Source organism: Pezoporus wallicus, unplaced genomic scaffold (assembly GCF_028554395.1).
Source record: "Pezoporus wallicus isolate ANWC-B61680 ecotype Strahan unplaced genomic scaffold, APGP_CSIRO_Pwel_v1 contig_6658, whole genome shotgun sequence".
Lineage (NCBI taxonomy): Eukaryota > Metazoa > Chordata > Aves > Psittaciformes > Psittacidae > Pezoporus > Pezoporus wallicus.
The window spans coordinates 4,135,861-4,162,789 of record NW_026642312.1 but is presented as its reverse complement, the minus strand read 5'-3'; the positions used below and the strand labels follow the sequence as shown (position 1 = coordinate 4,162,789).

Here is a 26,929-nt window from a genome sequence, read left to right as displayed (position 1 = left end):
CAGTCATCACTGGAGACGAAACATGCTGGGCACATGACTTCTCTCAGGTCCCTGTGTAATGGTACAAAACCTGAAGGCACCAAAGTGTTGCTTTTAATACCTTTGCACCTCAAAAACTTTCGTAGTGAGGACTAAGCATCAGAGCTGAAAGCTGGGTATGGGACCCATGCTAGCCACATTGCTAAGAAGAACCACAGTTACTGAAGAACCACTTTCTTTGTCAACCTGCTAGCATGGATCCCAGCATGTACAAACTCTTCCCTCTGCTCCATGTTGCTGTTTTACAGATTTTAGATCATGTTCTTAAATATCTCAAGTGTGTCCTTGGAACAGGATAAAGACAGGGATTATATGGTAGGGTGATGAGCCCTAACAGCTGGAAAAAAAAAAGACATTTCACTTCATAACCATTAATAGGTGTGAAAAAACTTCTTCTTGAAGAGCTGGATGCAGTTACTGAAACAGTGCATAGTCTTGTATAGGAAATGGAGAAGAGCTCTGGAGGTCTCTGAGGAGTGCGTCAGGATCCTTTTTTTGAAGCGGGAAGAATACGAACTCTGGTTACAGATGCTGGATGGTCTTTTCCAGAGGTAGGTACTCTTACCTGCACCTCTGTGCTACTAGATGATAGCAGATGGAAATGCGAAGTGCTTGATCTTAGATGTAAAGTGCTGAAAGCTTGATCTGCAGAGGTTCTCTCTGTTCAGGCTGCATTCTGTCACCTAACCTGAGTGGTGTGTGAGACTTATTTCAGTGTTTGGTTTTTAACTTATTTATTTATTCTGGCAGCATCCTCTGCTTTAGAGTTAAAAAGTCCCCCTCCTGATGATAGTCTTTGGTATTAGAGGAGTCTGCATCAGCATTGCTATTTATGGTGCATCTCATGATGGCATGACTCTCAGTAGTACAACTGCCAGATCTTCCCTTGATATCATCTTCTTTTCATGCTGTTTCTGCTTGCCCCACAAACTGCAAGAAGCTGGGTTATACAAATTCCTTTTCTCAAGATCCAGAGATTCTCATAATTAGCATTTCAGCTAACCATTTTGTGAAGTGCTACTTCTTGAAAAAGATGAAAGTGATATTCAATGTGTTGGAATCTCATAAACCCAGGAATAACCTCCTGTAACCATTTTGTTTTCATGTATATGGATGGCAAGGTAAGCAGGGTTGAAGTTTCCTGCAAGCAAGATTTTAGTCAGGCATGACCAGACGAGACAATACTATTCATGGTTGGTTGATGTCAAGAATAAAAGACTGGTATAAGGTGCGACATCTGAGGGTTTTATGAAGAATGTGATGAAGAACAGCAAATTAGACACATGCTAATTAATTTGTATGTTGTTCCTACAGGCAATCAGAGAGACTTTAAGGAGCATCATAACCTTTCCATCTTTTTACAGGTATGTAAAAAGGCATATTGTACATATGTGCCACTAACAGCAAATAGCCATGACTATTATAAAACCAGAAATAGTTTACAGTTGGTGCATAGCTATCCAATTCATTACTGTGACATTTGCACTGATACACCGTCACATGCCAGATCAAAGACTTAAGGTCTCCCAGATCACATATTCTGCAATGGAAAATTGACAGTATCGGCTTGTTAAAATAGCTGCAAGGTCTGTGCTGCTGTGAAATCAGTGATGAGTACAAATTCACAAGTTTAAAATGAAAAAAATAATCAAAAAGGTAGCATTATTTTCTTAATGTAATAAAACCAATGACACAGCAAACACTTGGAAATGAATGCTAAGAGTTCAAGTCTTGACTTAGTCTTACTGGGAGGCTGGGACAGTTCTCTCTGGAGGGAATGCAAGTCAAGCAATATAGCTGCTAGCAGTGCACACAGCCCCCTCCAGTACCTGCTTCTGAACAAGCAGGCAGTATCCCTGGGAACTCCGTTCCTGCTCTGCCATGCTTCAGTGAGCAGTTGACTCTTGCTGTCCAAAAGCAGAGGGCAAATATAAGAGAAAAAAGGGAGAGGATGAGCTAGCTGAACGGACAGATATTGTGTGGTTAGAATCTGATTTTTCCTGTTAATGCTGTATACAAACTATCATAGTAAATTTTTCAAACAGGAAGAAAGGAACATTAATGAAATAATGTTCTTCTTTAAAACATGGCAAGAGAAGGGGAAGGGGTACAAGGTCTAAGAGATGGAGATTTTCCAGCAGCCACACTTTCTTACAGAGATGTGAGAACTGCGGCTACAGACGAAGAGATTTGAGGAGTGATGAGTGTATTTTATGCAGTACCTAAACATCGGTACGTGATAGTACTGAAGCAGCGGTTTTTACAAAGCAAAACTGAAGGTTCTAAAATGAGTACTGTGATCAACCTGCAGTATTTTGTGACTGTATTTCATAAAGAGCATTACAGAAAAATACCTTCTTTTTTCCCCCATTTAGTTTTCAAGGTGATACCAGTTAAACAAAAAAATCATACAGCTCCCCATAGCAGTTTTCTGCAAAGCTGACAACAGCTTTCAAAATTATGTCACACTGTGGTCTATGTGACAAAGGTATCCCTGACTGAAGCTGTCCTCATATACCCCAGTCACTTGATTCATGGTTTAACATTCAGCTTTCAGTTCTTTCAAGTACTTATTCTGAACACATTTACAGATACTTTGAAAAAGCAAGAGGCTAGCCTTTCTCCCTCAGAAACACAGACTGATAGTAAGAAAGGAACACTCAGCTAGACATAGAGTGTCTTCATCTGGTATCACGTAACCTGCTTTTCCTGATTTAAGTAGCAGGACTCCATTTTCTAAAATCTAGTTCAAGACAGTAAAGCAAAATGCTTCTATGCCTCACAAATCTCACCTACCACAGATCATTACCTGTCACTGCCACTGCCACCCTCCTGCATGGTGAAAGATGAGGTAAGGGCATGAGAAAAGATGGTTTCTTAAAGTAATAATGAGTAGCCTTAGTATCTGTAGCTATTGTAAAAGGTGATGGTAGTTGGTTGTGTTCTGTATGTGTGGACTTGAAAACGTTTAAAAACCAAAAGTACAGATGACTGATTCTTTAAAACCAAAAGAAAATATATTAATCAGAATATGCTTCTGCTGGTGAAAGTGAAGATAGAGGGTGCAGTCTGCGATGCACAGATTACTTCAGTGAGGGAACTAACACAGTAAAAGAAACTTTAGAATAGGTGTTCCATGACAGTATACAGTAGCCACATCTTCCCTGTTCTGAAGGAAGACACCATCGCGTAATTAAAGTTATCATATGCACCTAAAGTTTCTGGGCTTTTGTTTTGTTTTTTTTTAAATAAATATAATAGGTTTTGTCTTAAAAATATACTTTAGGTGATAAAATTTTATTATTGGTTATTATTTTCTGCAGAGAAGAGATGGACTGTAAATATAAAAGACATCATAAACCTGTGAAGAGGGCAATGAGAACTTTGATATTGTTCCTCTTTTTTTTAGTTGTCCTTGTGAAATCGATGTAAGTTATTATCTTCAGCCACACTGTTTACTCCATTTTCCCCAGAGGTTTCCTAACAACTCCCCACAATGGCGAGAAGCCAACATTCTATTTCAAAAATCCATCAAAACCCCTTAATTTCAGTCCCAACCAAGAGGTCGTAAAATTTCTGAACTATAAACTGCGAAGAGCTTTGGAGAAGAACATGGAGACAGTCATGGATAAATGGGAACTACAGGTGTGGCTTTACATTCCGTGTAAACCTGTAAGTCGAAGAATGCTTTGTGTGATACATCAGCTTGGCACAAAATACAAGAGCAGCTCAAAACATGCATACATCAGGTGGAACCTGAAAAAACATTTATCCCATAGATTCCACAGATGCATTAGCTGCAAAGGACTGTCTGACCCACAAAATGAAAGACAGAGATTGCAATGAACTTGCTACATGAACTTCTATTAGACCATTCAAATAAAGCCAAAATGTCTCACAATTGAAATTACAAATACTGATTTAATATCATTCTTTAATGAAATATTTATTATTTCCTGAGCTACAAATATGTTACATAAATTTCATGTTGAATGTTGAGGCACAAGACTCCTTTTGTCATTTTCTTTTGTTCTTAGAACGGTGCTTAATTTGAACTTAGAGCAAATGAGCAGAGATTTGGTGATCTGAAAGAAAGAGAAAGTGATTTGTTAACTCCATATTAATTCGTACAATGGTCATGTGTGATTGTGAAATATTATTGCCCTTTTCAACTTGATTTTGGTTTTCATTTTTCTCACTGAGCTCAGCAGCTGGAAAAAGTCAATAGCTGATCATGATGCTGAATCTTTCAAGTTTCCTTACTAAAAGCCCACTCAAAAGATCAATAAGAACAGACAAATACAAGCAGATATTAAAGGAAAACATGATGCAAAACTCAAAGTGGAGCAAAGGTTGAAGGGGAAGTACAAATCTCACACTCCAAAAAGTATATTGAAAGATAAAGGAAATAAGGGAAACAGGAATGGGAGAAGAAAAGCACTGCAGTGAAAGACAAAATGAAAAGGGTTGGGGAAAAAGAAAACTCTATTTTTTTTTTAATGTGTGGCAAAAGACAAGACTACCTGTATGTAAACACACGTTTTCCATATGGAACACTTCTTTTTGGGTGAACCTTCTAATCTAATCTGGTAGTCTGAATTTGCAGATAAAGCCAGAACAAAATGCTAGTGTTTCTGCCTTTTCAGCCTTCTGTTCTTACTCCTGAGATTCCCTCTTTGTGGGTCCTTGACAAAGTACTGAAAGAAACACAGTCCTGTCCTTCACAATCACACAAATAAGGACCACTGAAGTGCTTTAGAGAAACACATTGCGCAATGACTATGAAACACTCAAAATATTACAGATATATAAAATGCAGTACCTTGACTGAATATGCTGCAATCTCATGCAGTACTCTGCAGATGTCATTCAGGAGACTCTTAATTTCAGTGGCTTCCAAATGCTCTTGTTATTCCTCATCTTCACGTTTTCACTTTTGTGCTAATTAATGTTCCATATTGCATTTTCACACAAAGGCTGGCCTTTAGGTTTTGATTACGCAGCAGTGAATAACACAGTAGATGCAGTATGACTATCATCGTATCCTGAATACGGTCTTGAAAACTAGTACTGATGGCCTGATTCTGAGGCAGCATGTTCCTGATGTCCCCAATGAGCTGAGGAACCCAGAGACCCCCCATTCTGGCATCCTCTGAGTAAGACTTCTACAGAGGGTATAGGGGACAGTAACAGTCATTCAGAATGTGCAGTGACTCCTCACTGTGGTCGCATTTGGAGAAGAGGACACCACACTGCTCAGTACTATGTAAGTGCAACAACATGGTCAGTAAAGGTTATATAAGCCTGTGCAATGGTGATGGGAGACCAACATGTATTTTTCAAGAGAATTAATTAAGAGGTGCAGTACTGGGCCCAGCACTCAAAATTTTGTAATTACTGAAATGCTGACAAGTTAATGAGCTCACCAGGGGGGACGGGCCTTCAGTGAAACCTGCAATAGGTGCCATAACACACAGAGAAAAAACTGTTGCATTTAAATCAGCCCAGCTGGGAAAGGAACACAGACAGAATTCACAACCACCACCAGATTTCCTAGGGATGACTGATGTGCAAAATAAGCTAACTGGCCTTGGAAAGCCATTCCCTGTCAAAGACAGATGTTAGGGCACACGCTCAACCACTGTCATACTTGCAGAAACAACACTAGTTAACTCAAAGTGATCTACCAACTTCCTTCTGAAATGAACATGTAAAGTTACAAAGAAACATAAATCTGATTTTATAGCCTTCTCTGAAGAAACATGGTCTTCACAAATCTTTTTCACATACCATTCTGTTCATTAGGATCCAGTACTTATTCAGCAAACCCAGCCAAGCCTATAAAATCAGCTGATTTTTACATATGCAATGCAAGCATAAACTCACCTGTCATGGTGTCTTTCCTGGAAGTGTGTTCCCCCTTACTTCCATGGTAAGTGGCATTTGTTCCAGTTGATTCATAGTCTGTTTTTCTTTCTTTTAGGCTGATCATTTCCCGAGGTGAGGCTGGGGCACTTGCTAGATCACAAAAACGGATTTGATTTTTCTTGCCACATATGACTGAACATATGAATGTTTAACTTTAGAGTAAACATTTCAGTAAAATGTATACTTGTTTGCATACTAAAATTATGCTGTTTGAAGAAACACTACCCCATTAGGGAGGAAAAGAAAAGGTGCTGTTATTTCAAGTACAGGACAAATGTATTCATGCAACAGTCAACTCCAAACATAATTTTCTCTCTGAATGTTTTACTTTTTTTCACCTATACTCAACAACTAAGGTGATCATTGCAAAAAAAGTACAATAATTAAAAACTTGCTTTCCAAATTCTTTAACTTGTCAAAACTTTCTGGTATAGGCACTTCCTTTTTTTTTTTTTTCAAAATGATTTATTTATTTCTGTTGAAAAGACCATTAACTATCGACTGTGTGGAAAAAAAATGATACAAGATGATTTCTTCCTTTCTCTCTTGAAAATAAGCAAACCAATTAAAGGATTTTAGTAGAGATGGGAAGAAAAGAAACACATTTTTCTTAGAAAGCATATAGCAAAGAATGCCTAACACTTAAAGGTAACTTCAATAATTATCTGTCTTTAAATTTCTATGAACAATTGCCTTTAGAACAACAACTGCTACTTTAAGCTATTGTTAAAATGAAATCCTTCACCTATACTTGTGGTATGGCTAAGAGAAGGAAAGTACAAGGTGACTAGAAGGAGAACTGGTGTGTACTTGATTTTCATGTACTTGAGAATGTGAAGCTGATCACTGGCACTGATTATGAAGACTTAGAGACTGTGATGCTCAGGAAAAATATAACACCTTTCACATGAACTGACTTCGCTGTATGTAGGAGTAGGCAGATACAACTCACTTTCGCTGTTGTGGAGAGCAGGGGAAGGAGTGCAGGGCAAGTGGCAGCACACACCAGAGCCTTGTGAAGGCAGTGTACAAAAATAACTAAAGACTGGCGCTTACTTCCACACCCTCTCCTACCTCCACCCAGGTATCTGGTATGTCAAAAGAACCTCAAAAGCAGTAACAATGTCCTTCCCTAAAAGGAAAGAAAAGTCTATACAAAAAACACAAGCTCATTCGTTATGCTTGATCATGAACAGTATCTTTCAGCCTCTCTAAACTATGTTACATTTTTTAGTTAAGGAATAGGGAAGCAAAAGTGATGCTGAATTCTGCTTAGATTGGTTCTGTTGGCGTTGGCTTCTGTATGCAAAGCAAATGCAGGACAAAAGTTTTTTCTTATGAGGCCATTAAAATTTGGGATTGCTTCTAAATTGCTTGTTTATAGTGATGTAATTCTAAAGCTGATAATCCAGCAGGTGTAAAGAAATGTGACATTAAATTTCCAAATCAGCTAATGACAACTTAAGTCTAAGAGGGAACAAACCAGAATGCAAACCTTGAAGAAGTTGCTTACACGGGGATGCATTTTGTCTCTTATACTTCATTAATGCTCTTAAGCACTCTGGTGTTTCGAACACAATTGACCAATACAGACAAAAACACCTCTCTTTGTTCTCTGTGGGAATTGACTCTCTCTTCCTATGTGAGAACAACTACTTTCTGGCAAGTGTTAAAATCCAGAAGTGCCCTCTTTCAGAGCCTTTACTGGAAGCAGATATGAAATCACTGGTTGACATTAGACTGAAAAGTGGTATCAAGGTTTTCTATTCTTAAAGGACACAGAGAAGAAGACAGAACTCTTAAGTCCTAGGGATGAATGGGACATTGTGAGTTCATTTACTTCAACTCTTTACCCCAAGGTAGGATCCAGTATACCAAAATATTTCTTGACAGATTTTAATCTAAAACTAAAGATCTCTAATGACAGAGAACACATAACTGCTCCAAGCAGTCTGTTCCAGTGCTTTGTCTCCCTCCTGTTAGGAAATGTTCCCTGATGCCTAGCGTGACTCTTCGCTGCTCATTATTTCCAGCTGCCTGCTATGAAAGTAGAGAAAGTTTATGCTGTCCCTCTTCACAGCTGGCTTGAATACTTGGTGTGTACCTCTTCCCGCTGACCCCGTCTTATGTCTCTCTTATTTGAGTTAAACAATTACAGTACATGCAGTGGTTTTCATACCCTGATTTCTCCATCTCATGATTCATGTGTGCAACTGACAAAAAATCCCTAAATAATTTCAAAAGAACTTTTGTCCAGCCAGCTATTCTCCTTATAATTTATTTGTAAAGGACTGGATCTTTTTTCCCGTTTGGACAGTATCTCCAATTTCTCAGTATCACTCTGAATTCCAATATTGACCTTTAAGGTACATATGTTTCTCCCAGGTTTGTGGCACCTGCAAAGGTAATAGGCATCTTTTGTGTATTATCTGGGCTATTAATGAAGCCACTGAAGACTACTGGGACCCAGGCAAACCTCCAAGTAAAGCACTCCTCCATTTTGGCACTAAACAATACCCATTCTTTGTGAATGGCTTTTAGTCAGTTTATTTACCACACATGACACTTTCTGGACTGTTTTCCCGGTTGCTCTAGCTTGCCTATAAAATTATTTTCTGAAAAAGTCTTACTGATTACAGTAGATTTCACTTACTGACTATTGTTTCCATAAAGTGCTTTAACTATGTTGTAGTAGGAATTCAGGTGCATTTTGTAAGAACAAATCGTACTAAACCAATGCTTGGATTTGATACGGATACTACTGGTCAGACAGTAACTTATGCTGTGTAGAAACAGATACTCCTAGAGTTAAGCAGTATCTTGTGTTCCTACTCTTTGAGATGCTCAGACTGTGATTATTTGTTACAGCAGTTTTCTAGAATGAAGTTGGGCTGACTGGTCTGTAATTACATGGGTCCTCTTCCTTCAGAAACCAGCACCATATTAGTCCTTTTGCAGTCTTCTGATACTGATGATGGCAGTAAGATTTCATCCAAAATTTCTCTAAGAAGTATGTTCTATAAGCAACAAAGTAACATAAGTGAAGAGACAGTTCTGGAAAGAGAACTAAGATCTTGGGGCCAGACATTTCAAGTGTCTTGTACTTACAGTCAGAATGAGATTTTGGAGAAAGAAAAACGGAACAAGAGCCCTTTACGGACTTGTGTAATGACGGATTTTGAGAACTGAATAGCAGCTCTCACTGTACTTCTGGCTACATTTTCATGTTTCTCAGAGGTTGTTCTGCAGGACTAAGATGCAGCTTCCAGGTAATTAAAAAAAGGATATTTCTTAGAAACAAAACTATGTCATGATGCTCATTGCAATAATCAGTTTGGCCAATTTTAATTCTAAATTCTTGGTATACCTATGGATTGACAGGATTTGACTGAACAAGTAGTGAAAAGCACATTGAAAGGCTGACTGTTTAAAGATTTTATTTGGGAATGGTTTTATCTAACCAAGGTATGATGTGCCTTAGAATAAGTTGAGGGAAAAATGCCCAGATTTATGAATAGAAAAGTTAATTGAAGCTGCAGCATAATTACATTAATTACATTAATTCATTGTACGGATCATAGAGAACTAATGATAGCTGGTGTAAATATGCCATCAACCTTACATGAAGACCTGCAGTCAATCTTTTGTGAAACTTATCCATACATGTGTACGCATAAATTATATATACATATACATATAATAGGAATAAAAGCCACAAAAAATAATGTGGATCCTTCAACAACTTCCAAGTGTTCTAAGATGACTTCCAAGTTGTCATTAACAACTAGAATATTAAGTAACAAAATCTCCTCGTGTCCATTTCCTTCACAGACACCACTGCTCTGAGATCTAGTCAGGTAATCCAAATCAGGAAAACAATGCATGAGAATTGATAACAAGAAGTTATGGAATATTCTTCCTGCTGTAAAACTTTAAAAGGTGCTAATAGAAAAAAAAAATAAACATCCTGTTTTGAACAGATAATTCAGGTAAGAGTAAAGAATGTATTTTGTGCCTTTCCACCACTGTTAACAAATCTGGATGTCAGTAACATTGCTTAAAGAATGAAAATGACAGCGCTGTATTACCTCTGTCTTTACCTCAGTCCTGAAAGCCTGGTCTTACCTGAACGGTTGTTAGGAGACATGCGCACAGGAGAGATGGAGGGCGTGCGTGATGAAGAGTACGGTCTTTGCCGATCCCTTTCTATTGTTGAAGATGAGGCTACAAAGTGATACTGTGACCATCCATCCTGCAACATCAAACATTATGACAGTAGTCAGTGAAAATGCCATACACGCCCCCATTTTAAGTACAGAGTAATTTTCTCTAGTGTTTTCACTACATATACGTAAGTAGGCTACTACCTCTTCCCTGCCACTGGGTGGCAAACAGTGGCGCAGGATATGACATACTGACTGTACTGACATATCAGAAGAAATATCAAAATTCAGAAAGTGCTATAAAGTAACACATTTCTGAAACACCCAGATTATGATAACACTGAACAACATTTTAGGCTATTTGTTTAATAGCTCTGTCTTTTTCCATGCCTCTGTTTTCACATTCCAAATGGCATTCTGGCTATGAAAATTCCAAATCAGAAGACAGCTTGTTTTCATGGTGAAAACCAGCTTCTGCTTTGAATCATTTCTATCTTATAAGGAAGTTTTGGAGTAAGTAGATGGGAACAGTTATATTACCTGTACATTTATTCACATGTGAGGGAAAAAGAATCAGTGCATTCTTCTCATTGCATTTTTTTCTCCAAGGTATACAGAAAGGAATTTTATTCCTTTTACTTAAAGCTGTGGTAATGGTGATGTATCAAAAAAACCCAACCAAAGAGAGAAATACAAATACTAGAAACAGCTAGTTCAGAAATAAAATATGATATTTTAATTTGTTCATGATTTATTCCAGTACCATAGTATAATGCCATAATTCAAAATAACGTAATTTAAATTTTTTAAAGGATACTGAGAATAGTTTGAAAGTATCATGAGAGAATAAACTGACTTTTGCTACTGCTCTTCTTAGAATCACAGAATGGTTTGGGTTGGACGGGACCTTAAAGATCATCTAGTTCCAACCCCCTGCAACAGGCAGGGACACCTTCCACTAGACAAGGTTGCTCAAAGGCCCATTCAACCTCATCTTGAACGGTGTTTCAAATGTCTTCAAGTACTGATAGATTTTAACTGTCTTCATAACTGCTTAATGTTAAATCTATATCAGTAACAGAGTTTTCCCAGTCTCACACTAAAGGCATAAGCCTTTTAAAAATCCTAACTTTTTGTTGGGCTCAGTGAAAATCGAGTCAAGTGCTTGGCACAGTGCTAAACAAAATCGTTGCAGTGAAATGCCGTATAAAAATAAAATCAGTAAAATGCTACCAAGCAGCAATTTTCCTCTTGCTTGTAGAAAATTATTTCTCCACTGGGGTGGTAAAGGATATTGCCCCCCACCTCAGGCTACTCCAGACATACAGTCTTGAACCCCACTGCCTCCCATCCTCTGCCTTTGCCCAAGGCATGTGTCTGACTTTGCTCTGTCTACAGAAACCATGGGCACATGGCTCTCAGAACTGCAACAGAAAATGGCTTGAATATCCCCATTCCACTAAACTTTCAGGGAACTCAGCGAGAGTGTGACACAGCAGGAAGAAGATACTCATAGCTGATGTACAGGGAAATACATAGATTGTCCACCTATGACACCTAACTGTGACACCTAACTACAGATTCTGAATTCCTGTACTCCTTACATAGCACATTTGTATAAACATGGATGTATTTCAGTTGTAATCTCAGAAGAAATAAGAAGTGAAAAATCTGGGCTGTGGCTTTCACAGTAGTAACGACTTTCCCTTGAGTTGATAGTGAGGGCTTGTCCACAGAAATCACTAAACTTTAAGGACACTTCACTGAACTGCACCTCATATTTCATGGCAGTCATACAGGAAAATGTAAGGAAGAAAACCAGTTAATTAATAAAAAAAAGCAAGATGAAAGAAGAAATAGTTAATCTTTAATACAACTTGCTTAAACCAATATTTTTTATATCCGATCTCTCATGTACAACACTACTTTTACACAAGCTGCATCCTCCAACCTAGAGGGAGAATCAATAAGAAACACCAACAAAAGCATACGTAAAGCCCTACATTCTTAAATCAAACTGGAAATTAATAGAAAGTTTTCAATATATGTACATATATATAATGTATATATATAAAATGTGTATTTTTAAAGAATAGTTTAAGAACTATTATAGAACTAATAGCTATAATGAATAACAACGCACAATAATCTTATCCAAGCATCAGTACTGTAAATAACATATTTAGCATTATTTTTCCTTCTCCTGTTAATAATAACTTGCACAGTGATTTGTCTACTGTAAAAATGAAGCAGCGAACATGTGAGAAGCCCATGCCTTTATCCTGCTGAAGAAAAACGGTTCCCTTCTTCCTCCTCTGGGGTCAGATGTTCTTACCAGAAAGGTGACTCTCTATAATTTACTCTGTTACAGTTTTCTTATCATTTATTTTTTCTTAACAAGACTGCTGAAGAGTAAGATAATAAGAAGGCAGACTCCAGATCAGATAAAAGAGAAGGAATAGACTATTTCTTCCTGCCTGCCTGCAAAAGGAGGAGACATCAGTCACACTTACATACTGCAAGTCATAAATGCTCCCACCTTTGTGAATCTGGATACATGCATGGCCAGGTACACACTCCTTTTGCACTTTTACTTCCCTCAAATAAACCCCTGTCAAGTGAGTCAGAAAAAAGTGACCCAAATCTTCCCCTAAATGTTTCTTCCTGTTGTCTATTCCAGCTGTATTGTTCACATTAATACCTGGACCCTGTTTCTGATGGGAATTGGATGAAATCCACTGTTATCTGCACAGTCCAGCAACTCTACAGGAAGAGTGCGTGGCACCAGTTTTGTTCTGCAGAGTATCAACAGGTCCTTTGTCAATGTTGCTTCCCCTGAAACAGCACTGCAAGGTGTCTGAACAGTGAGAGAGCAAAATCCAGTTGTAACTGGGGTGCAGGCAATAGCATTCTGTGGTGACTGCCACTGCTTTTGTCTAGACAAGGCATATTGCTGTCACTGCATGACAACCTTCATGGTGTTTTTCAACAGCATTATGGGCAGCTCCCAGACCTCACAGTATTTCAAAATCCTAATACTTTTAAGTCATCTATCTTAAGCTCCCTTATGCCATGAGGAAAGAGCTTTTTTTTTTATGGAAAGGTAAACAGTTTGTAACAAATTTATTAAAACTATCCCCATCAACAATTCCAAAAGCTATTAGCGTTAAATATTAAACTAATTTTTAAGAGCCTAAAGGGAGTATTTTCAATTTAATGCTGAGATAAATACCACCTGACGTGATGGTGGCTTTCATTAGTTTGTTTCAGCTCTAGTGCCTGTAATGAAATTTAATTAAATTGATTTTGGGTACTTAAAAGGTACAGTATATAGCAGTGTCCTGCAGAGAAGAAAGCTAACTCAAAACCAAAGTGTGTGAGGCTGCATTTCAGAAACCAATTTACCAGCCATAAATGTGATCTAGCAGAGGAAGAGTAAGACAAAAAGATCTGACAAATTGGAAAGAAATTCAATGCAGTTCTGTTACAGAATGGATGCATTTGTTAACTTGCAACAATTAATTAACAGCTGGCAACCGCACACTACAGGAGGGCACAGAACAGCAAGAGTACAGAAATACCAGAGTATGTCCTTATTGTCTCTTTCAAGGTATCTGCTACTGGGTATTTCTCTGTATTGTCACTATAATGGATAAATGTATTCTCTCTCAATTACAATCCATGAAGTCCAAACATTAAAGCTGGATTGGTAGTAACATGTTTACAGTGATATGCTCTTGTGAAAATTGCAAGAATCAGATGTGGGGCAGTTGCTGGATAACCACTGTAGAAAACAAAAATTATACTGTATTCTCACTAATCAGCTTTTACTGGGCTTAAGGAGTGAACAGGCCTTTTGTCTCCCTGCTCAATTTTAAATAATTTTGAAAATTAATAGTTTTCTTCAGGCCCTTGGGAAATAATTATTTGTCAGGGTGACTAAATTTACTGTGCCAAACACCTACTGCATAGGTATGGTATGAAAAATAGAATTTAGGTTTTCCACATTATGCTGTTTGTATTTAAAATGCAGGGGAAAAGAGAAAGCAGTTTTCTATTGTATTTGCAAGAATTTTCAGAACTCTCTGGTAGTGGAGTCCTAAACCTGAGGAGATGATTTGTGGAGGTAGATGATATCAGACACACTATTTTCTCACTTGTACAGTAACAATAACACTGTGAGGACTGAATGAAATTAAGCCCTGATGGGAACTGACACCATGCTCAGGCCACAGGGAACCAGAGCTCCTGCCTGAGGAATTCACAGATGAGAGGAAAGAGAGGGGACTGGGCACAACGAGGTGGTAAGGAATGTGGGGCAGAGTTGGGGATGGAGCACCAACATTGCCAGCCTTGGTGCGGTGCCTAGCCTGGATGACTTCATGACATTCAGTCCAAAAGAAGCTCTACACCAGCTTATGTGCAAATAGCCAATCAACAAAAATAAAACCAAGTCCTATCCACTGACTGATTATGCTTATCAGCTTCTAAGAAGATACTGACTTAAAAAGCACTGAGTTGTTTAGCAAAACCATATGATGGCTGCATGCACATTGAGTATGTTCCAGTGCTGAAAAGCATAGTCCGCCCGGACTTTCGGCCACTGATATCCTAACATTGTCAAGAAGAAAAAGAGCAACTTCTTGAAGGCAGAGAAATATCACTAGGGAAAAGAAACAAAAATGATGCAACAAACCCAATAATGAAACAGCTAAAACCTGAGGAACTACAGAGAATGTTGTGTCCTGCCTCCCTCAAGTTTACAAACTCGCCAGCATGCTACTTCCTGGTTCAGGTCTTCTCCTTTTGTGACTTAATAGACATTTTTCCAGATGACTTGAAGCACACACGACCAGCCTTGTTTTGTCATTCTATTTTATTATCTGTAAGGCAACATTTTACAGTTTCTAGGATATTAATTGTGATAACCACTGCTCCTGTAATGGTAATAAGCTGTAGAAATATATAGGCAACCACCTGCGGGAATCGGTAACTAGACCCACAATGGTGTTAGAAGTTGGTGATGGAGCAACAAAACAAAGTGCCTGTAAGTATGTAATGTAGGATCTACTTGCTTTGAAACTCAGCCAGACATTGCTTTGAGTTCCTGCTGTTGCTTCTTTTGCAAGCTGAAGAGCTGCTGTCAGGTTAAATGAAACATCCGGACTGGTGTGCACCAGTGTGACACTGTCTAGAGTAAAAGATAAATCTGATGTGAATTAAGTCAAGGCTCATCAGACTTACACAGGTCTGGGCAATTCTTCACTGGGAATTTGTTGTCACAATGCTAATAAGACATAACAGAATTTAGAACTGGATCAAATTATCTACATGCATTGACATATAAAAGTTACGTGCGTGACTTGACTGTGGTGAGAAATCTAAAATGATACCAAGGTTGGGAAGATTCACATACGTATCTCATGGATGCACTTTAAATGTTCACCAACAACCACAGTTATCATTAGGCTTTACAAGCTGGGATTGTATAATTTTTTTTTTTTAATACAAGAGGAAGAATAAATTCTCAGTGCTTCTCAACAGAGATACCGAGCCGGACTTCTTTCCCTCTGCCAGCCCCATGGCAGCAGCGAATAACTACCCCCACCAATACACCTGAATATTGAGTGTGCTAGCAGGATTGCTCCCTGAGTGCCAAAGTAGCTGACAAGGAAATGTCAGTTGCTAAAGGAGATGGAGAGATGGCGGTTCTCTAAAAAAGCCCCTGCCTTTCTACTTGAAGCGTTCTGACTTTGCAAGAGTGATTTCAACTGAACGCTTACAACTTCAACAACTCTGGAAACACTCTTGAAAAATAAACAGTTTTAGATAAACTATCTCATTTAAAAAATATAGGTATTCTTTAATTTTTTCTTTGAATTTACAGTGCCAAATCCTATTACCAGTAAGTGATTCCTGGAACTATTGTCCTTTCTGGATTCGCTTGCATTGTTTCCAGGAAAACTCAAAACCAGCAGAGAACAGCTGGGCATTGATCTGCTTTATGATGCATTTTGAATAGATTACTTCACTGATGGCTTTTTACTCCTACCATCTAAACTGCAAACAGTTATTAAGCAGTATATTGATATTTTTACTCATAAGATTTTACCTTTTGCTTTCAAAGTGGCAACTCAAGATACATTTCTGAAGAGAGGAGCAGGGACTGAGACTGGAAGATCCTGGCATTCTCCCAGTTTACATGTTAGCAGTTGCTGTTTGGGTGAAATCCTTTGAACGAATTCTGTATTAAGTCTGCAACTGGAAATCTGCAGTAATTTTAGTGGCTTTAAAAGACAAAGAGTTGCTGACTCCAACTATCCCATTTCTCCTCCTCTCCTGAAGAGTTATGAGCCAGTCCCTCAAAAACAAAGTGAAGAATACGGATCACTGAAGGTCATCTTAATTTGAGGATTTTTGTGTTTATAGTCTCTTTTCCAGTTTATGAAAGCTGGAAAATGACTTAAACCAGAGAAATTATTCAAGTTTAGGGGATATAATAATTTGGATAAAAGTGCAGAAGTTGCTCACAGTATGTCCAGTCAGCCAAACTGGTTAAAGAAAAATACTGTTTGCTTTCATGCCTTCTGATGGTGATACTGCCAGTTAGTTACTGGTTACAGGTTATGTTCGGAGTATGACACCCGCTGCTGTGCGAGTCTGGGAGGAAGGCCACTCCTCCCTCGCACAGACATAACTCAGGGGAGATGAGGGAGACCCTGCTGAGAGCACCACAGGAGCTGTGCCATCACCTGAGCCAAGGCAAAGAGCAGAGGTGGCTGGGCTGGACAGAGGAGGACCAAGTCAGCTGGGTGGGAGAGCTGCCACTGGAGCAGCTGCCTCTCCCAGGCGCCCTCAGCCCCCTGCCTCCGTGCCTGATGCTGGGGGGGGTGCCTCACTACTCCCCAGTGGTGTGGCTGTGTGATACACGCATGCCCTACTTCAGTCTCCTTTGGTATGATGTGCAGTGGGCTTCACCTCAGCATTTCTCTCCTTTTTACTCTGAATTTCAAGGTACAAATACCTTTTACTTATAAGCAACTTTCTGCATCCCAGACACAGCAGAAGTTCAATTGCTTAAGAAGCTAAGAGAGAAAAAAGTATTTAGGCAGCATTAGGCTTAAAGAAGGGCTCCTAAACAAACAGATATTAAGCACAGGAAAACTGTCTGGCACTGGATGAAGATTATTAAGTTTTCTGTAGGCTCTTTAAGGTGACATTTTCAGAATCAGTGGTTAAACTCATTCTTTTTGAAACGAGACACGTTCCTCCCAGCCTCCATCTCAGCTTCTCTGAAAGCAAAGCTATTATTCTCCTGTTGTCAGCATTCCACCCCAAAATCATCTAGAATATTTTCTCTCCCTTTTTTTCTCCTGTCACCACAGAGCCTGAGGTGTATTCTTCTGAGAGCACCACCCAATCTTTTCCTTTCAAAACAACCAGAGAGACTCGATCGGTTTTCTTTTTTTCAAGTGCCCTTTTTTTGGTGTGCACTGTTATCATTTTCTAATCACGTACCGTCTACCGTAATTTTATATCCCATCCCTTGATTTTAGCTATGAAGAGACACATGATAAGGGAGAGATATGTTAATTACTTGCCAAATCTGTCCAAGTGAGGATCAGCTAGGTAACTATCCCTGGTTGTTTTACATAGCGGAATAGTGGGATGTATCAGGGAATCACTGAGGCATTACTTTACCTATCCGTAATTAATTATTGATTTCCTGTTGTGCAAGTTGCAAAGATGACAAGACCTAATCTGATGAATAAAGTAGCTATAACAAAAGGGAATTGTATGTGAGGCAAAGCATGAAGGACAAGACTTGAGATATGGCAGAGTTCATTATTCATTTTGCTGAGGTTATATGCAGCTAAATAATAAACCTTTCAAAACACTGCAATAAAATGAACTAAATTCATTTTTCAAAGCATCTCTTTGCCTCTTAAACAGAAATAAGATTCTTTTAATGTAGTTTAGAGGAAATGAAGGTAGTATTTGGCCCTTTAGCTAGAATTTCAGTTTTTCTGTTTTCCCCTGCATAAAGGATGTAAGCTATAATTTAAATTGTTACAATCACAAATTAACTATTTTTGCTTGTATCTTGTATGCACAAAAAAACCCTGCATCCAAGAAACACGTTTACAATCATTTTTGACTTCCATTGTCATTTTCATCCCAGTAATGCAATTTCATCTATCTTAACGATTTTATGCCCTAGAAATGCAAACTCTGCCTCTTGCCCACAAAATCTCAAGGGCAGGACAAATACTTTATGCTCAGGGTCAGCATTAACCAAATGCAACTCTTCTATTGTACTTGTGGGCATGAAACATAAAAAAAAGATCACTATCAGAATAAAATATGCACTATTGTCCCTTCTGGTGAAAAACATGGTAGGATTGCTGATACTGACTGTGATCAAGAGCCCTCAGGGCTTTCTGATTCCTGAGGCGTGGCACTGTGGCTGAAAAACATACGTATTTTACTCAAGTATGTAGCTGCCTGACAAAAAGAGAATCTGCGCCCCTTATGGAAAAATCACTAGATAAACTCATGCCGTTCTTGGCTTTAGGTCAAAAGCTCTTGCATGAATACTCTTAAACTAAAGAATTTAGATATCTGATTGCTTACTGCTAAGCTGTATTAATTTTAAGGAACTGCTGCTTTGAACATGTAGTTTCATTATTAACACTTAGACATTAATAATGAGAAGAGCTTTAGTATCGTTAACTAAAACAGGAACAGACTACTGGACCAAAGCCTACAACTCTCTAGGGGAACCACAACTTTCTGTAAAAGCACTGCATTACATTAAAAGTAATACAAACAATTTAGAAACTGCCTGTGAAACTCTTCATTTCTACCTCCTCAGGAAGAAGAAGCTATAGATCTTTTATCCAGACATACTGTATCAGCTAGCAAATGAAGTAAGAAAACCTCAGAACAAAGCGCATATACAACAAAAGAGACTCCTTTCAAAATACAGGGCTGCTTTCTTCCAAGACTGAAACAGCAGACGTATTTAGGCCATTTTTGAATTCTGTTAGCAGTTTTAGCACATGAAGATGGAAGAAACAAGAAGGACAACCACAACTTCCCAGCAATTTTTTCCCCACCCTTTATTATATCATGTAGAATATTAAAAGATGTTCTTCATGACCTAAAGTAGGATATTGATGCACCAGCTTAATATTCACTGAACTTTGACTGAATTTACATGTACTGGCCGAACTAAACAAACACTTTTAACCTCCTTACAGAACCCAGAAGAAGGAGGATGATGATAGCATAAGTACAGCAACAGATGCCCAGTGTTACATGTCAGACCATCATAGCTAGACTATTTACCTCTGAAAAGAAAATATTCTTTGATTGCCATAGTAATAAATTCAATCTGATTTCCATCCCCTCTGTAGTGCTACTACTAGTAAAAGTTCTATTGATCTTGTTCTTTTACAAAACTGTAAGCATCCATCCAACATACCCTTTAAGGTTTGTGGGAAGAAACTGAGTTTCCCACCTATACTCTTTCCTCACACATGCTTTTATCTGTGTCTAAACCTAGATATGCAAACATTAAGCATACAAGTTAATTAAAAATCATATTTTGTTCTGAATGTAAGAAGTCATGTTCCTTGAACAGATTTTGGAGAAAAAGATTGACAGAAATCAAAAATGGGTTCTCTTAACATGTACCTTTAAAAGACTTTAAAGTCTTTAGAAAAACTTTTGGATTCTTTTCAGTATTGTACATCTGAATCCAGCTAAATTCTGATTGCCATTAATTAATGTTATTGATAGTTTAAAAATATTTAATATATTATATAAGTGGACTAAAAATGTCCTAAAAGACATGCAGTTAATTTTCTTATTATCTCCTTTGTATTCAAGTATTAAATTCCAGTCTTCTTCTGAGGAACCGTATTTTTGAGAAGAAAAAATTTTGCAGATGTGACTTTCCACTTATGCATAACCCTCCAGATTCTGTTTGTCTACTTGTACCTCTACCCTAAGGATATTTCAGAAACTTCAGTTACACAATTCCCTTCAGAAGGTTCCAAGTCAAAGACACTGACTCCTGGGCTGCATTTTAAGTTTTCTTTTCTTCAGAGAAGTTCAAAGGGTAGCTTACTCTAGAGACAGACTTTACACAACTAGGAGATTAAACATCTCTCTTCTAAATCTGTACTTAGTAACCTTAAAAATAGACTTGTGTTTTGAAGTGAACGATACCTAGTCATTCCCACATAAGTCATCTAGAGATTACCATGAGACACTATCAATACTGCAGATGCCTTAGCATCGCATATATGTATGGATCATTCTAGAGAAATATATGGACAAACTTGCATTCTTTTCTTACTTGTTTAGCACCTCTTGAGTCTAGCTCTAACAGGTTTTGGATTAGAATGGTGTCAGCTTCCATGCAGTTGTTACTGATAATTTAGAAGAGTAACTGCTAAGTTTGGTTGCTGAATTACCACTTGCTACAGCGCTCAGTATTAAAGGAAAGTACTATCATGCCTTTAAGGCCCTCATGGGAAAAGCAACAGTCAAGCACAGCTGCAGATAATCTTCTAAGCTCATAGCTCAAGCCATTAAGGTTTATTCCTTTATGTATTCCCAAGCTGTCTTTGTTCAGACATCATGCTGAAAGGCAGCATCTTCTATGTTCATGCTGTGTAGTTTTACATGCACCCCCCACTTGTACATACATGTAAGCAGATATATATATTTACCAGCAAAAGTGCAGGTCTGTCATTCCACAACCATACAGGTATTTGCAAGGAGTGGAAAAAAAAAAACAAACCCAAACCCCCCCAAAAAACCCACACCAAAAAGCAAGCCATTACTTTGGCTTCAATTGTGCTTAGTCATCGTATCTGATTTTTCTGGATACCATTCAGTAAGAAAGCCCACACCAAAACAGTGTAAGTATGGACAAGGTTTGGCTTCAGCTACACTAGATTGTTTTCATGAAAATACTATTAGCAGTATTGAGTCTTCAGTTCATCACAGACTGTATTTTAGATTACTGCTAATATTTTAAATACCATAGTAAACACAGAAAAAATATTAGAAAGAAACATATAAATACGGAAATAACTGAAACACAACTAAGGGAATGCTAGGTGATATTGCATAGCAAATAAACCTTTGAGACTATCACAATTTTAACTATGTAAAATGCAAAATGTTCAAAATAAATGAAGTCTATTACACAGTAAATGATGGCATTCAGAAGCCTAGAACATTTGAAAACATCTCCCTCTAATAATTGTTGCAGAAACACAAATTTAGGTATTCCAATATGTGTTGTAACTGTCATACAGGGAAGAACATCAACATTTTGGATCCCAAAAGATTTTCTGTCCTCTTTAGGCCAAGTAAAATGTAAAAAACATTGCAACAACAAAATGGCAATCCCTCCTCTTTATAGTACTGTCTGATACTGTTATACTCAAAGGGGGTTAGAAGTAGCTAGGAAAGATATTACTTCATATGATGGATAAGCTAGGAAAATCAGAACATGACCTACTCGACAGCACAACTGAAATTATAATTATCTGCATTAAAATAAAATCAAAACAACATTTTGACTTAGATTTTTTAATATTTTAGATACATTTTTGTCCTTTATTTTTCTTAATTCTTCCTCTTAAAAACTAGCCAAATGATCTATAGTGATAATACCGCTAGGTGAAGACACTGAACGGATTTGTGTTTTGCCAAATACTGAGAATTTCTCTCCCCGCCCTCACTCTTTTCTTTTAAAAAGTCAAGCACACTTTAAACACCAGTTTTTCCATGTGTGAATACTCCTGAATGCTTCACCATATGCCAGTTTCTACCTGTACAGCTCAGCTCAATTTCTTTGCACTATTTCCCTCTTAAGGCTTCATGATTCAGTCATGATATGTAGATAGGCAAACAGGATATTATTTAAGCAGACAAGGGGCAAAGAAAGAGCCACAAATGTTCAAATGTACTTGGGAAAGTTTTGTATAATTCTTAAAAAAACAATCCTGGGAAGGCATACACAGACAAAAGAGGAAATAAGTTAAATGGTAAGTTTATACAGTGATGCTGCCTAGTGCTAATTATAGTGAAAAAAACAGCACTGAGGTAAAAAGAAAATCTAAATTCCAGATCAACAGATCAAGATCAACAGATTTTTCTTTGGTCTGCAGCTACTAGCTATTACTTCTTGCAGAACAGAAAATATGCCTTTGCTTTAATGAAGAAATACTTCATATTTGCATGTGCAGAGGGAAAGGTAAACGTATGTTATATGAACACTGGAAACTAATATACAGCTTAAAATATAGCATTAATATTAACTCAACATACACACAGAAAAAGCAGACATTCCAACTTTTTTCCCAGTACCGAAGCCAATGACAATTTCATGATTAAGTATTTAATAAGACTGCTGTCTGATAAAAAGCCACATTTAAAATGCTCACTTAAATGCAAATAACATGTTTAGAGGCAAGAAAAACTGAAACAGAAATGAAAAATGGAAGTATATATTTGAAGATGGCAATTTTTTTCGCTTTTTGGGTACTGAATCTGCATCTTCTAAAATTACTCAGATGATGCTTTAGAAAGGCGTGAATATTGTAATTCCACAGCTAATTTCCACATTTCCTTTATTTAAAATCAATTTAGGAATTTGCTTAATTCCTGATTAACTAAACTAAGCAATGTCATATATGAGATGGTGAAATGCTGCACATTTTAAGTATCATATTCCTGTTAGCTAAAGATTAAAGGGATTTATGCTAACCTTGACAGATATTTACGTCTAAAGTATTTAAACGAGATCTCCTCTGATGTCTTCCCTCTTCCAGGCAAAATTAGTAGAAAAAACCCTCCAAAAAAAGCATAGCTACTATGTCCTTTGTGATCAGCAAAAATGTGTAAAGTCCTATTTTTTCTAACTATTTTAACAGAAAAAATACACATACATACATATAAATATACTAAAAGGTTTGTCCAAGAATTTACTTGAATGTGGTGCATATGTAGAAGGTATTTTGTTTTTTTTGCAATAATGACACAGAGTCATATTTTATTATGAAAAAAATATAGGGGGAGCAAACCAAATGACTGTAGTTGGTTAAGGAAATGAAATTTTAGTACTGAAAATTAAACAGTGCCCAGTTGTGCTAATTCTCATCAACTGCATTTATGCCTGATGACATCTCCAGTGTTCTTATTAATAGTTGTTTTGAAAATTAGCATTTTACGAATTTAATTCACTCATGGACACACTGGTTTTTCTATAGATATCCTAATTTACCTGGGATCCTTTTACTGAAATATGCAGCTATTGCTTCTTTCTTACAGATGTCATTGGGACAGAAAAGGTAAGTTAAGTGTTTGATAAATTTAACCTGCTATTGCAACATAGGGCTTATCAATAACTGCCTTTCTGTTTGAAAAGTTCAGGCAATCAAAAAAAGAGACTACAGAAATGCTAGAAAGCTTGTCAGGGAACTGAATGTAATGCACTTGTCCCCCTCTCTGGTATATGCTGTCCTCAGAGAGAGCAAAACTCTGCACACCTTCCTCACACAGCTGAAAAGAATGGGGCTGCCCTCCTAAGTGAAGCAATAATCTACAGTATAATTTAAAAATACATTCTTTAATAAGGCTTTGATCCTTTTGATTCAAATGTCTTCTGTAGAACTTTTCTGGGTACAAATCTCAATATGGATGAAACAACAATTCAACACTGGTCATCTGACATCCAGAATACCTGGGTTGGGGAATAGATTCTGGTTTCTTGGCTCTGGGAGAGAGTATGCTGAGCGTGCCATGACCCAGAGTGGTGGGTTGGTGAAAATCCTCTGTCATCAGCCACACTGAAGCTTGGGGCCGCCCACTGCCATAAATCAATCAATCAGTCAATCATTTATTAATCAGGTACTTGCATTTTCATAGTTAAAATAAAAATGGGCTCTAGACAATGCCTTCTCTCTGATGATAATCTAGCTTGCTATTACAGTGGGGAGTTTACTTTAAATTAATCCATCCCTTTTATAAAAGGGTGACATGTTAATCTGAAAAAGTGTCTTGCCAGTCGTATGAAATAAATCAAGCCCTGCTGAAAGATCAGCACTGCAAAAGATATATTCTCACAAACAATTTGAGCACATAAATAGTTCCTTCAAGTCAAGCCACTTTTTTTAGGAATTATTACGTTATGGATTTGGAATTTAGATTCTTAATGTAGGGTTTAAGTTCTGCACAGACACTTTCACTAGCTAATTTCACCCTAAACTACCATCTTTTGGGGGGGACATCTGACTGACTGCAACCTTAACTGAAGAAAATCCAAATGATGCATTCCAAGTCTACGAGATAGCACTGTGTAATTAACATTTTTAAAAGGTATTTATATTTTGCTTAAGAAAGGCCTTTAGATTCTAAACCTCCTTGACTACAGTTTTGAAGTTTATTGCTGTCAATTTTCATGGAACATTTAGCCATAATGGACCTTTTCACAGAGTCACCGTTTTATTATTCTGAAAGTCACATGAAAAAAGAGTCCTTTTCTAGATCAGGACTGGCTTAACTGCTCCTAAGGCTTCAGGCAATTTTAAGCATTTTTTCCGGCCAATGACAGACAAGGCCATCTTCAGAGTGACTACTCTGACTTCATTAAACGCCTATTGCAATAGTATCCCTGTTGTAAATGGCACACTACATGCTGAAGGATGGCCAACCTGAACAGCCTCTCTAGTTTCAAATAATTGGTTGTATTCTTATTCATATGGCAGGTGAATAGGACGAGCATTTACATTATTCCATGCAGAACAGAAACCTACGATAACAAATGGGGAAGAAAAATATTTTCTATAAATTCATTGTGATCTCTGCGTATATACTGGAAGATGGTGTAAGTGCAAACATAATGACAGAATGTGAACGTATTTTGATGGAGCCTAAGTGATTAGGCAAAACAAATCAATAAATAGAAAATGTTCTTCTTGACAGTTCCTCCAGCTCTTTACTATTATACACACTTAATGCTAATTGAAGCTTTTTAAATATTTTTTTTCATGTTAAGTTCATTTAGCACAACCCTTTTGCTCAAATTTCCTCATGCAATTTAACAAGCCATTTGTGTATAAGAGCAGTTGGTTATTGTCTGGAAAATTGATATAGGTAAGAGTTTACCAGCTAATGGAAATCTGTTCTCTTACAGTCACACCTGTATTTTCCAAGTTGTACCTGAATCTTCAGTCAGCTAATTTCCTAAAGACTGGAGTGGGATCCAGTGTTCTTGACATGGAAATAGGCATCTTGTAAAGAATCACCATAGTAGCTCCTTTCACCTTGTTTAGGTGGCTAAACATAAATGGGACAGGACCTCCCTCTCAAGGCTGTAAACAGCACTTAATTCTCCTGCTGGCTGTACAGGTTACCAAGATACTTGAAGAAGGGTATACTGTGAGTCTGAAGCACAGGGATAAACATAATAGCTCCTCTACCTAGTTCTTCTCAAGTGCTGAGCCACCCACAGGGCTATAGAGCATGTGACTATTAAGCACTTTTGAAAATCAAATTTTAAGTATTTCAGAATAGACTTCAGAAAACAGAGGTGGATAAATTTATGAAACTAGAAGTCTTATTTGTAGAGAACAAAGATGTTTGAAAATAACATGACATTAAAGTCACTCTTTGGGAGACAACATTTCATCTACTGATGAAAACCTGTGATGATCACCTCTTGTTTTTTTTTTTTTTTCACTTGCTAAGCTTTAGCAGTACCTGGAAATGCATCACACTTAAATAATCTAAACGTTGTCTATATAAGACTGAACCTTATTTTCCTCTTCATGGGATTTTCCTGAGATTAGATTTCTGTTTCAGCTATTGCTCGGAAAACTGAGCAGTATTTCCTGTGAACTCTTCCCTGATGAAGGACCTGCGAGTTAAACTTCTGGGATGGATGGCAACTCCTTCATCTCAAGACCAAATTTGTTGCTTCCTCTTGGACTGTCAAGATGGTTTTTTTTTCCTGTAATTTTAGGACCAGAAACCTTTATGCATTTTACAACTTTTCCTTGTTGGATTGTGTTAGGATAGTGTCAAATTAACCATACCAGGGACTAAAATAATCTTTTTTTTCCCCAAAGCCCCAGCCTATAAAGAATGGTAAACACTGTCACCTCACTCATGGATCTGAATGCTGACTGTTTCACTTTCTGTGTCTTCTCCATTCCAGCCCCACCTAACAAGTCTAAGTGTCCCCCTAAAACCACAGCACAGGTATGAACTGGAAATCCTAGTACACTGGATAGAACCTGTCAGCAGAGGGTACAGGGTGTGTGTGACACAGCTCTGCAAGCACTGTACATAAGATATTGTGGGCTTACAGAGCTTTCCAAGTGAAAACTGAGACAACAAAGCCAATACCTCCTCCTCCTTGAGCATGCAGCCCAGGCTGTGGGAAGTTAGAAATCTATCCATTATTCTCCTAAGCCAGAAAAGCTACAGTCTCTACCTGTGCATGCTTTTCAGAGAATAAAAAACCTATCAGACAAGAGAGACCAACAGTTCAAAGAGTGCATCTCCTCTTGTAGTAGCTGTTAATAAATGGACACAATGTTTCTGCTTCAGCTAACTGAAAGCCATATATAAACCTTCAATCCTTGTTTTTTATAGGAACTTGGGAATTCCAGGACACACTGGATGCTGCAGATTAGTTAGCCTGTCTCCCCGCTAAATTCAACTGACTGCAAAAGCTTCAGCTCTCGCTTTTGGTACCTTACAGAAAAGAC

The 26,929-nt window shown here is 37.7% G+C and overlaps 1 protein-coding gene and 1 long non-coding RNA gene across 5 annotated transcripts in view; both read right to left on the bottom strand.

Annotated features, from left to right (window-relative positions):
• Positions 1 to 26,929, bottom strand: part of CTNND2 (catenin delta 2) — a 645,018-nt gene that overhangs the window by 4,755 nt on the left and 613,334 nt on the right. For 3 of the 4 annotated variants that reach the window (XM_057428749.1, XM_057428752.1, XM_057428751.1), the window contains 3 exons: positions 23,899 to 24,024; positions 10,093 to 10,219; positions 5,926 to 6,057 (listed from right to left, as the gene is read on the bottom strand). In XM_057428749.1, coding sequence (XP_057284732.1) covers positions 5,926 to 6,057; positions 10,093 to 10,219; positions 23,899 to 24,024 — 385 coding nt within the window. The remainder of the gene's footprint in view (positions 1 to 5,925; positions 6,058 to 10,092; positions 10,220 to 23,898; positions 24,025 to 26,929) is intronic. The other variant, XM_057428750.1, reaches the window with a different exon arrangement.
• LOC130609612 (uncharacterized) lies at positions 3,957 to 5,883 on the bottom strand. Its single transcript, XR_008974824.1, has 2 exons — positions 4,862 to 5,883; positions 3,957 to 4,124 (listed from the first exon to the last, which is right to left on the bottom strand). It is a non-coding gene; the product is annotated as an uncharacterized LOC130609612 (long non-coding RNA).